Consider the following 13,059-nt stretch of genomic DNA (forward strand, 5'->3'; position numbering starts at 1 on the left):
TTAACCTTCCTGAAACCCCTTCAAAAACATCAACCCGATGTTGAGATCGATATAAGTTAATTTCACACCTCACTTATCACTTTGAAATTGATAATGGGACTTTCACTGGAGTCCAAATGTGGCCTGATCTCCTGTTTGTGATTACTTGGGACTAAAACTCGATTTGTTGTTTTTTTTACTTTGTGTGGTGCTCCAAACATCACCAGGTTTCAGAATGTTGTACATAAGGTTATCTCGTAATCACTGCGTCTATTTTTATGAGTCAGCAACTGTGCCGGCAGGTGTGTGTGTGTGTGTTAGAGAGAGATAGAGAGAGAACTTGCCATTCTGACAGGTTAAGGGCCCTCAGGCTTGCTCAGCACGCACAAACCGAGAGCGCCATTCCTCAGACAATACACTACTATGCTCCGTCCTGCACCTGTGTTATGTTTTCATGCTGACAAAGATGTGCTTTCCTCTTCGTGGGCTAAAAGATCGGCTTTGTTTCCATGACTCGGAGACAAAAATAGTAAAGCTGCCACCAACTCTGAACCAAGGCCCTTTGTAGTAAAAAAAAAAAAAAAAGGCCACATAACTCTGAACACACAAACACAGCAGCGAATGGTTAGCAGAGGGATGGCATGTGGATTACTCATGCTGCAAAACTGGCACACAAACGCTGAGTGAACACAATTTCCTTGGCTTTGATTCACATCTCGGTAGTTTCCCATCTGTATGAAAAGTTATATTGTAAAACCTTGACGGTGTCATCTGATACTTCTTGTATTTACTCTAAAGTAATTCCCACCCTTGGAAATCTTGAAAGTGGAGGAGGGACGGAGAATGCATTTACAAAAAAATGACCTCTAAGCTGTAAACACACAAAGTGATGGCTGGTGAACCATGGCCGTTCGTTTTGATGGGGGGGGGGGGGACATGACGACATCAAGACTCACCACATCAAAACCAGAAAGGGTTTATTTGAAGCACTTGTGATGCTGTCACTGTTTTGGCTATAAGAAAACTGAGGCATTCATGGGCATGCAAAGCCAGTCTGTTTCATTTTCTGACCAGTCAGTGTCAGGGAACTCATCAAATCACAGAAAATAAATCACTGCCCCCTGGTGGACTTGAATAGCATTATTACAGATGTGGCAGATGGCTTGGGACATGCTTGTAGTGTGACCATGCACTCTTCACACAGCAACACATACATTTTGAAGTGTTTTTTCTGCTTTGCTTATATAATAAAAATCACCCAATAAATATTCCCGAAAGTCTGTAGTCTCCAATGTCTTCATCTATGTCATCCTCAGTACAGTTTGTAATTCCTCACTGTCTTCCACGAGCTCTTGAGCAAAGCCTTTTGTGTCATCCTCAAGGGAGACAAAGATTACATTTCTGTTTGTTGGATTACGACTCCTGGATGTCTTCCCGTGTTGTATTGCATCTTCATCTCACTTTCAGTCTCTAGTTGTGTGCTTGCAGTGGCATCATTTCTTGGAAAGAAACTTTATTTTGTTCCCTGCAGCGACAGAAGATGAATAAGGGTGAGAGTGAGCCAACGATAATGAATTTGTACATGTTTCTCTATAATTAAGTAATTTCTGACTATGAATGGCTCATAATCATCCTCACCTAAGCCCTTGAGGAACCTGTTAACCCTCCGATGTTCGTTCTCATGGATGGAGTCCAGATACTCCTGCACTCGCACTTCAAATAAACCTGATGAGAAAAACAAATTATAGGGAACTGGAGCGACTTTTCTTCTCTTCTCTCTCTCTCTCTCGCTCTCTCTCTCTCTCTGCTGTACCTTTCAGAGCCTGTCTGTGCAGCTCCCTCTCCTGGATGAACAGGCCAAACATCTGTGTCTCCATGAAGACCTCCAGGAAGCGACGCACCGTCTTGGACAGGATGGCTTTACGAAAGCCCTCGCGCTGGAACGAGCAGGGGAGTGGGGAGGAGGACGAAGAGGAGTAACCGTCCTCCCGCTCCCCGGTAATGAAGAGGGGATAGTGACCCACCAGCTCCACGAAGAAGCGGACGAAGGCCTCGGACACAACGGTGCTGAGGTGGGCCGTTTCTGGCAATGGGGGGGGGGGGGTGAAAATGAGGACAAAGTTATTACATTTCAAGGTGCTCACTTTTTAAAGAGCAAAAAGAGGCTGAAACACGTCGTCTCACCACTGGTGTTTTCTCCTCCTCTCTCATTAGCGAGTTCTCTCCTCCTCTCCAGAACGTTCTCCAGGGCTGTCTGGAGCTTAGCTGGCAGGATGGAGTCCTCGTCATCCAACTAAATGTCACACAGCAAGACAGAAGGTTTTCTGAGGAATAACTTGTTCGATATCCATAAAAAAACCAAAAAAAAACAGCATACTTGTAAAAAATGCCCACCTGTCTCAGAAACCGACTTTTTTCCAGATCCACGACCAGAACCTACACATGAGTATACCTGTTATTGATGTGATTATTATTGTGCCCTCAGTGGTTTACATGTACAATCACTCTTTCTCGCTCTCTGTGTGTTGAGTTTCCTCTCTGACCTCCTCCAGGGGGAGCTCGGTGAGCTGGGGCAGGGAGCTGGACAGTAGGCCCACGATGAACGGCGTCGGGGTGCAGACGATGTCCAGCATGGCTGAGGGCAGCACGGGGATGTAAGTGTGCTGCCACACAAACGGGTAGAGTAACGCCACCACAGCATGACAGCACTGGGAGAGAGTACTGCAGAAGGAAGCGGGAAGGAACGTTAACTTGATGGACCGAAATGATCGAGACCTCCTCCATATTTCAGGGGCGTTAAAGTCGTGGTCCAAATACAGCCAAGTGTGATCTCAGAGGGGATTTACACTACACACCCATGCACACACTCATACACACATATTTATGTAATGTAGGCCTATTCATTGGCATCCACATTGCAGGAAAATGAGTACCGGTAATCATGGCCTAAAAATGGAATTGATAAGAATATATTTGGTCTATGTTTTCTGGTACGTTTTGAGAAGCCTTAGTTAATCATTGCAAATGATGGGAGGCAGAATTATTCGTCCATCCCCATAACTTGTATACACTTCAGATAAACTTAATGTTGTGATATGCTGGATTAAATCCCTGCTGTCTTTGTGATAAGGTTACACCATGGACAGGTCGCGAGTCTACACAGAAAAGCCAACTGACAAAACCTGGACTTGAATCAGCAGCTTTCTCTCGATGAGGCCAGAGGACTAACCACTGCAGTATGCGTGGCATCGTTTTCTTAGTTTTGAAGCAAAGAAGTAGATCTACAAGTACTTTCTGTTTACATCTATTCATTTAAAAAAAAAAATTTTAGGAATTCAAACATGAATTCACTTAAATTTTACAAACACAACCTAAAATTGTGGTTTTAATCCAAATGAAGTTGAAAACCTTCATTGCAGCATTTTGGGCATTGCTGCCATGAACAAATTAATAAAAACTGTTCACTTCTACTCTCAAAGATCAATGGATGTGGCAGATATAACCATTCCGATGGCCACCTTGTGGCCCGCAGACTATATTTTTGACACCAATGGCTTATATTATTCAAAACTCAAAAGAACAAATGTGAATGATACAGCAAATGAACTTACTTGCTTTCACCACATGAGTGTGCTGCAATGTAACTGGAGTCTAAATAATGAATATCCCCCTCAAGGGAACCGCATTTCCCAGAGAGGCTTCTTGCTTTTCTCCCTGACATCACTGGACTTCGCATTCCAGTCCTCCACTACTGCCAATCGCTCTTTCTGGATCCCACTGGCTTTCTTCAGCAGAATAAACAAACTGATCCCAGCCCAACAACAACTCAACAGCCTGTCCTCAAAATATCTTCTCTGGCATGTTCCCTGAATAAAATGCAGGGCTGGCCTCCAATTTATTAAAAAAATCTAGAGCTGGACCACCCAAATGTCTTATAAATTACTAATGAAAATAAACCGTGAAGCTTTCACCCAGTATCTGCCATCTCCATAATTACATAAACAGAGGAGCCGCACATTTGAAAGGCGAGGCAAAAAGAAGAGTCACGTAGCCGGAGGAGGAATATTTCACTGTGGAGGGGAGGCGGCTCTCGGACCTGAGCTTGTCTGCAGTGAAGATGACGCGTCTCTCCAGCAGCAGGGAGCCGAAGACCCTGAGGAGCAGCCGCAGACTCAGACAGGAGAAGAGACATTCGAAGTCCACGTGCTCCAGGCGAGAGTCGGTGGGCCGACAGAGCTCCATCACCTGGAGGAGAAGGGACCGGAAAAAAGACAATGAATACTATGATATCCAGTGGTTTAAACCAGCAGATATACTTTTTTGGTTGAACAAGGCTGCTTATCTTCAGTTTTTGCATTTCAAAACCTAAAAAAAAGAATGAAAACAAACCAAGAAAAAGAAGAACATGAATGGAAATCTTATTTTAAATGAAGCAAAGGCCGTTATAACAGCCTACACATTTCAAAGCTTTTTGCCCCCTCTGATGTTTTATTGTCTGACTCTCTTCAACTGTGATGTGTTCAAGCTCCTCCAGTTGGATTAAAGTCAGGACTACATGTGCTGCTTTGCAAAGATCCTCTTTTTTTCTTCTTCTTTGCAATAGTTCAGTTGTGCCACTTTCACTCCTGGTCCCACTGGACACATCTCTCTAAATAATCAGTTGCAAAAAGCTTCCAGATCAGACTTTGCGATTGTGTGTTTACATGTGGCTCTCAGTTTCTTCCTGACTTTCCCAGGGGATTTCTACAAGAAGTATTGAATTATTAAAATACTTTGCTTGTAATGTGGCTACTTTGTTTTGAATGTATGAAGTAACAACAACAAAAAAACCCTCTGCAAACATGTGAATAATAAGGAATATTTTCAATATAGAGTTTTTACTAAAATATCTCAGTACTTATTTATTGAAATCATGAAGTTATTGGCTTCAAATATACTGAGAAATTCAACATGGATTTTAAGCTGCTTCTTTAAAAAAAAAGGGGGGGGGAGGACGTATTGAAAATAAAGAAAGTAAATGTCGAGAAGTCATATTTTATGTAAACATATCAATATAGATGATGAAAACCTTGCACTGTGCTGTGGTGGGTAGACTATTCCTAGTTGGACTGAAACCTTGTTGTATTTTCTATGTGTACATCCCAAAGACGTCACATCCTGACCATTTCTCCAGAGCCGTACTGGTATTTTCTTGCTCTCGTTGCTCCAGTGTCGCTCACCTCGGTGCCTGCACCTGGGAGAAAAGTTTTAATGTTGATGGTCTTGCCAGGAGCTGGAAACTGGGCCTCCATGATGGCTCTCATGAACGGCTGCACCAGGGCAGGAGACAGCGCCCTCCGCCTCTCCACCTCATCCAACACCTTCAAAACACACACACACGCACACTCAATTGTCGGTGATCACAATCTGTCAGTATTTAATCACAGATGACTAGTTTACCTTGGAGAACAGGTTGAAACAGCCGAGGTGGCTCACAATACAGTAGACCTCAGGCAGACGTTTGCCTTTTCCACTGGGCTGGAAAAAAAGAAAAGGAAAAAAAAAGTTGCAGCGACTTAAACATTTAGGATGTTTCTCAAAAATGTATAGTTTGGATGAACAAGTGAGTCTGGACATGGTGTTTTGATTGAATAATAATATTACACAGTATCAAAGACGTTAAGTAAGACTTTAAAAACATGCAGACGCATTAAAATATACATGAATCAAACTGCAACAGACACAGACACACACACACACACACACACACACACACACACACACACACACACACACACACACACACACACACACACACACACACACACACACACACACACACAGTAGATTCACATAAGCAGAAACACATGCACGCCCGCACATACACAGTTCCCAGCCTGACACACTTCCGCCCCGACCCTGAGATGGACCATTTTCCCACAGGCACGCCGACTATTTTGGCACTCCTATTTACTCAGCCGTCATCGTGGTATTTAGCCATTTCCTGTTCAGTAACTGCCCAACTTATTTATTCTGCTCATTTGCTATTTACCAGTAAACGCCGGCAGTATCCAAACCTCCTGCTCCCATCCTCGCCAGTCAAAACAAAGGAGAACATCTCGCTGTGAGGGACGAGCAACAACAAGGGGAGACCGTGAGCGGTGGGGTTCCGTCGCACACGCGACAAAATAGTTCAGTTCTTCAGAGACGGACCAGCCATGTGGCAGTAGAGGAGCAGTGTTAGCTTGTTTCATTGTCTCAACAGGAGCATGAAGGTCATTTTCCGTTCTCACCTCGGGTAGCTCTCCACCGGCTCCCAGTCTTTTGCATCAGGGAAGCAGAACTGAGGAATAATCCTCAGCTGATCCTCCGTCTCCCTCATGAATTTGAAGCCACGCTCCAGCTGCACCAACACAAAGGAAAACTACAGTCTGAATACCTGTTTTTCCATCACTAATCAAGCATCTAGAAAGAATTTGTTTTTGGGGTTTGTTTTTTGTTTTTGAGCTCCGCAAGACTTGTGGGATCTTGTCTTTAGAAAAGCTCCCGCCTGCTGGGACAGATTTGGCTTTCTATTTCTTTTTGAATAAAAACAGCACTCTGACCTTTGGAGGGAACTGCTGCGTGACCTCCGGCAGATAGTGGCCACCAGCCTTTGACTTCTGTAGTGATACAACCAAGAAGTATTCGAAGAGTTTGCGCTGGTGGAGCTCGTGTTCCAAGGACCCGTTCCTGGTGCTGGTTTGGGTCTGGCTCGGACGGTTCAGTATGGACTTGACTGTTGTTAGGCGTTGACGTTGAGCTGGGATCAGAGACAGTCCATGTAAAGATGGTAAAGTCGCCGATATAGGTCGAGTGATGTTTTGTGAGCAAAAAGCTCTACCTTTTGCTCTTTCTTCAACTTCGCTCTCGGAGTCGCTGTTTTCGTCCGTTACTATTAAAGAAAAGACATAAATCTTCATATACAGCGTAGGCGTGAAAAACAGGAAAATTAAGTTTTACTTTAATTTAGCATTTCAGCATCTTCACCTCTTCCCGAACTTGTCTCGGCATAATGGTAGATCCTCCGGAGATGTTTCTTTCTATTCCGAGCCTCAAATATGCTGTTGATCCTCAGTACAACCTGTCGTGAAGATCATGATAAAGTGTGAGTAAATATCTGTTTCAGTAGCTGTAAGTTCAGCATTATTGAAATTTGGCTTGAGAGTCAATTCTCTATGAAATGCAACAGGGATTTCAACATTTTGCAAAGGAAAACGTTGATTGAAACACAGACTGTTGGTATCCTGCGGCAGGTCCGGCTGTAGGGATCCCCGGGCACCCAGGCAGTGTGTTCAGGTCCAGTGGGAGTGGACGGAGGACTGAGCTGTGGTGGGGATGAAACTCCTCCACTGCGGGTCCTGTGTGTCTGTTGGTTGGTCCTCCGAAGGTCCAGCAGCTTAAAGCTCCTACCTGAATTCTGCCTGAAGAAACCAGGTCTTGAGGCCTAAAGAAAAACAAACGGCAATTACGTTTTTCATCAAAAAGCCACAGTGAGTGTAAAGTTTTAATAGCTCAGATACCTTTGTATTATCTGCACCAGGAGACGAGGGCAGAGACTGCTGGGAGCACTGACTCTCCAGCTCGATGTCCTCATACGGGTTTTCATTGGATGAATCTACAGAACCACAAAATGACATATTAGCAGTTTAATCCAGATGTGACCAAATGATCACTATAAACCATAACAGAAATGTCCTTAAAAAAAGCGAAAAAAAGAAAAATCAATCTCTACAACTCCTGCTTAACTTGTTTTTTTTATAAAATCCCAATAATGACTGCAAAAAGATGATCAATACTATTTATTGACGAGTAATTAAATAATGCAAAATTATGATGTAAAAAATACATTAAAGAAAAGTAAATGTTGATCAAGGATGTATAGTAGTGGGTGACACCGTTGTGTAGTGGTGAGCATAGTTACTTCACAGTAAGAACATCTCGGTACTGTGTGGAATTTGCATGTTCTCCCTGTGGTTGGTTGTTTTTTTTTTATATTAATTTACTATATTTTTTTATTTGATACTCAGTACTTGCAAGTGCAATACTGACAGCATGATATTCTGGACAAACCTGAGCAAATGATCTGAATCATCTTTTACCCTGTGGTCGATGGAAGTGAGATAAATGACTGGTTTGTTTCTGAAGAATAAAGCGCCTGTATTATTTTACTGTTTCTGCATTTGTAATTTACAGCTTTACTCCTTAAAGTGAATCTGTAGAAGATAATCCACATGTCTGACCCAGGACGTCTTCATAGTGATGCTCCTGAGACGGTGAATGAGAGAAGAGCGGGCTCCCTGCGAGATCTTCAAACTCAAACAGTCTCCTATCATGTGGAACACAAAACCACAGTTTGTTACAGGGTATAAGTTTATTTTAGAAACTGTATTATTTTAACCTGTGATTGTGTAGATTTCTCTGTACCTGTGGATATCGTCTCCGACTCTCTCGCCCCGAGGTCGCCCGTAAACACCGGACGGAGGTTTGGTGGAGGTTTTCGAAGAGAACGAAGGCAGCGGGGGAAGGTTCCTCTGCCCGCTCCCCTTTCCCATGGAGGCTGGGTGCTGGAAAGTGCGGCGGGGTTTGGGCAGCGGGTTGATGGGGAGTGCCCCCGGCTCCGTGTACACATTGTCTTGCTGCTCCTTCCGCTCTTTAGTCCCAGGAGACTTTGCTGCGCCGCTCAGAGACAAAGCTTCCGACTCCTTTCGCTTTACCTCCACCTGCTTGTCTTTGGTGGGCGGGCTGAAGTAGTTGCCGAGCTCTTGGGGGTGTTTTCCGTGGTTATCCCCCATTGCCTCCAGCTTTTTAAAGAGCGTGAATACAGCTCTCTTCTCCTGGTTTGGTTGCTCTGTTGTTTTCCTGTCATTGTTTCTTCTCAGTGTCCCCACCTGCTCCTTCTCTGTGACTGCGGGTAAACCAGGCCTTGAATCTTCAATTGTATCGATATTCTCTTTCTCGTGATCATGTTTTTCTCTTATGTTATCCTCCTTTTGGTTAGCAGTCGGCTTACAGTTACCGAGTGCTCCTCTTTGCTGTTTACCCGGTTCAACGGGTGTACAAGGCCTCGGATCCCCATAGGTTCCCACATTCTCTTTCTCAATATTCTGCTTTTCCTTATGGGTGACTCTTCTGCAGCTTTCTCCACTATGTGTATCGATAGGTTTACTGTTGCCGTTTGATTCTGCCTTTTTCACAGTGGCACAATGTCCCAAGCTTTCACATGTCGTATCCAAATGAGGAGGCTCCTTGGCCTCCCAATGAGAAATCTTGTCCTTGATGTTTCCCACATTGGGTCGCGGCATCTTGCCTCCTACCAAGGGAGCATTTTCATTGCCATGGTGATCAAAAGCTGGCCTCCTGTGAGCCATCACAGATAAAACGTCCTTCTGGTTATTTAGGTTTTCTAATGGGGTTAAGGGAAGTACTGGTGGCTCAGTTCTGTTTGGGATTAGGTGTATGGCTTGTTGGTTTTCTTTTGAAGAAATATGGAAACTGCTTCCACCACGACAGCCCTTGTTTAGCCTTAAAGACACACAGAAACACATTAACAATATTCCACCAAATAACATCAAGCACTCTGGTTTCTCTCCACAACAATAAATGCCTCAGGGAAAGGAATCATATCCTCTTATATCTCAGTGCTGTTTTTGATGCCTGATAATAGCATTTTGCTACAGAGCCTGGAATATATCAAGGAAAAGCCCAGAGTTAGGAGAGATCCCATCACTCCAATATTAGTTTGTTTTCTTTGTTTTTTTTCTGAAATCTAGATTTAAACCTAAAATTCCTCTTTAAACTTATAAAGCGCTTAAAAACCAGGCTTCATCATACCCTTAAGAGTTGCTAGTTCCATATAATCCCCGCGCTTCATTCTCAGAGTGCTGGCTTACTGAAAGTCACGAGAGTTTCTAAAAGTAGAATGGACGCAGAGCGTTCAGTTATCAGGCTCCTCTCATGTCGAACCAGCTTTCAGACTATCATAGTCTCTATTTTGGAGATTAGGCTTAAAAACTTCCTACTAAAAATTAAGCTTACAGTTAGGACGAGTTCATGCCACCCGGGAGGATTTTCTATTTGTGCTGCTACAGGTTTAGATTGCGGCGAGACATTTACTGCACTGCTTCTCTCTTTTCGTATCTTTCTATTACTTAACCACAAACCGAATAGCAGAAAACTGCCATCCCTGAGCCTGGTTCTGCAGAGGTTTGTTCCTAATAGGGGAGTTTGTCCTTTAATAACTAGTTGGAAATTAATTAACCCTATAAATTGTGAGGAAATATAATATGCAAAACCACGATTCAGAGAAAATCCCTCCCCGGGAGGATCATTAGGTGATTCTTATTACCAGTTGGGGAACACTCAAGTCTTTTTCCGGGACCGGTGGGAAAACTGTGAGTAAAATGCCGGAGGACAAGCTTATGACCGAGCATCTTCTTCTCATCAGCATCACTAAATAAACACAAACTTGGAGCAGGGCCCATTTCATCAAACTGATATCTTTTAATAAATAAACAGGAGGAAATGGGAAATCCTTCAGCTGAAGGACCTTTTCTGACTTTGTCTTAATGGACGTGATGATTAAAGGGTGAGCTAAGCCCTGATTTTTTTCTCTCAGGCTCTGGAGGACTTGTGAGGTATGAAATGCTCTTTCCTGAAGCAAGACGTTCCCTGTTGACAAGCCTTGTGGAATACATACCTGTTGACAGTGGAGTAGATGTGATCTTGCTTCGTTTTCATTCTTTCAGCGGCGGCCATAATCACTGTACACCTGAGGAAAATAGACAGAGGTGAGAGCATTCATTGTTTGCTGGGTTTTGTGCATTGAGGTTTACATACTTGTTGGACATACTGTCTGGCCTGGTTCCAAATGACCGCTAGTGTCAGGCTTATTAATGAGCCGCGTTGTCATGCTGCGTTTTAGTTTGATGTAGTCCCTGAGGCAAGGCTGAATATTCCCTCTGAACTGACAATGACCAGTATTTAGAGGACAGCTGGGCAGACTCAGGAAAAAAGGCGACAGCCTGGAGCTCAGTGCAACTCCCTCAAGCACTTCATCACCCAAACCAACACTTTAGTCACCAGTGTGTGTGTGACTCAATCACTCCTCTCGTCCTTTTCCTTGCCTCAGAGTGTTGTTGTTGGTCTTTCTCTATCACTTCAGCCTTACTGGAGGCCAACCTTCTGACCTCTGCAGCGACTGAATTGCTCTGCTCTCCTTGTCTTGACTCGCATACTTTCACATCTTCGAGGCCAACGATCCAAAGTTCAACGTCCTCCAAGATAGCATTTCCCAGCTCTCAAGCTGCTGTCATTTGTTTAGTTGACATCTAGTTTTAATGACACTGCCCCCCCCCCCCAATCTGGTACCAATGAAACCTGTTATTGCATTTTAGATAGGAAATATAACTCAAGCTTGACAGTCATTGCAACAGGAAGTGTGGATCTTGACTTATCTGTATATGTTTCAGTGAAAAAGAAAATTGAACAATAAATTGACAAGCCCGGGACTGACATAGGCTTGTTTTTGTTTTGTACTGCTTGAGCTGCTCAGAAGATCCAGAAATTGAAGGAAATTATTAAAACTAAGAGGACATGTCGAATCAAATATTGATGTTTTGGAAAATATAAAAGTCAAATGCAACTGCTTGAACCTCGAGATGAGGAAAATTTAAAAACTAAAAAAGTTTTTACTTTTAGTAAACCAAATATTAATAAGAGACATAGGTGGCAGTCTTCTTTTTCTAATACTTTTGGGTACTTTTCCAAAGTTTGACTCTTGCTACCCATTGCACACCCTTAAAATGTATCTGATCTGCGGTTGAGCAGACTTCCAAAGCTTTAGGACAGAAAATAAAGTTTTAAATTAGTCCCCCAGATACATAGTTAATATTATGAAGCTATCCAATGGTGCAAAACAAAGCATATAAAACTATGTATCATTAGGAGGTTTCTTCCTATACAGTCGAAAGACTTTTCATTAACTTCATATACAGCTGATTTTCTCTTCTCAGAAATGCAGTGTCACAGTCTGAATGGAAAATGACATTGTAGTCTGATTAAATCAAATGGAAAACGTTCAATGCAATAAATTAGATGAGCCAATGACTTACCTCCTTATTTTGTACAGTTTCCATGTGCTCACGACTGATATGCAAGCATTTTACACTGGATGTTGCAGTCACAGTATCCATTGGTATAACCAGTGCGCTGTGTGTATGTCCCAGTTCAACCGTCTGCATCAGCTCCTCTCACTTCATTCAATCCTTTTCACCGACTGATCACATGTTCAGCCGAGTTGCGGCTTCATCCCAAACTAATGCACACATCCTGCTTTCTGCTTCTTCTGCAAACGTCAACTTTTATTCACCCTCACTCTCTGCAGAGCCTGAATATGACTTCCTCTCTCTCTCGCTCTCTCTCTCTCTCTCTTTCTCTCTCTTTCTCTGTCGCTCTCTCTCTCTCTCTGTCTCTTTCTCTCTCTCTCTCTCTCTCTCTCTCTCTCTCTCTCTCTCTCTCTCTCAGCTGACTTCAACATCAACCCATGCAAACTGGATGAGTATGCCCTCACACTGACTAAAACTATTTATATGCCTTTAATGTTTTTTCCTCTGAAAGGTCTCCATGGGAATTTGTGTGGCACATGGGATAGTCTGCCTTGGAATACATTATTTTCCCTCCAAATCTGTGCTTCATTGGAATTCATGTCACAAATGTTGCTGAGCTGCAGTTGCTCGGGCAGCTGTGCCATTACAGCCCCATCTTGTCTGACCACTGATTCAGTTTCAAACTGAAGAATATAGGCAATGACTAACGTAAAATTACAAACGCTTCTTTTTAGCTGCTGCATTTTAACAATTTAATGCTAAAGATATGTATATGAATACACAAAGGATTCATCTTTTTACTGATAATGTGAATGCATCTATCTTTGGAGAAAAAAAATTGGGATTCTTTTTGCATGGAAACTCAAATTAACACCATATATCTAAATAGAAAAGTAAGATGTAAAAGATAATCAAGGCAAACAATTATATTTCTCCTTGAATCTGAATCATACTG

At 43.0% G+C, this 13,059-nt stretch overlaps 1 protein-coding gene across 1 annotated transcript; it reads right to left on the reverse strand.

Moving 5' to 3' along the window:
- Positions 1–935: 935 nt before the first annotated feature.
- Positions 936–12,153, reverse strand: LOC308146683 (DENN domain-containing protein 2A-like). Its single transcript, XM_080518586.1, has 20 exons — positions 12,111–12,153; positions 10,697–10,768; positions 8,425–9,522; positions 8,241–8,326; positions 7,521–7,615; positions 7,235–7,444; positions 6,988–7,081; positions 6,842–6,892; positions 6,564–6,760; positions 6,252–6,361; positions 6,011–6,080; positions 5,419–5,496; positions 5,199–5,339; positions 4,076–4,224; positions 2,523–2,700; positions 2,374–2,415; positions 2,164–2,272; positions 1,793–2,062; positions 1,618–1,704; positions 936–1,504 (listed from the first exon to the last, which is right to left on the reverse strand). Exons 2-20 carry the CDS (start codon positions 10,753–10,755, stop codon positions 1,473–1,475), a joined length of 3,156 nt encoding a protein of 1,051 aa, XP_080374712.1. The 5' UTR covers positions 10,756–10,768; positions 12,111–12,153; the 3' UTR covers positions 936–1,472.
- Positions 12,154–13,059: the final 906 nt, after the last annotated feature.

Source organism: Blennius ocellaris (assembly GCF_963422515.1).
Source record: "Blennius ocellaris genome assembly, chromosome: 22".
Taxonomy (NCBI): Eukaryota; Metazoa; Chordata; class Actinopteri; order Blenniiformes; family Blenniidae; genus Blennius; species Blennius ocellaris.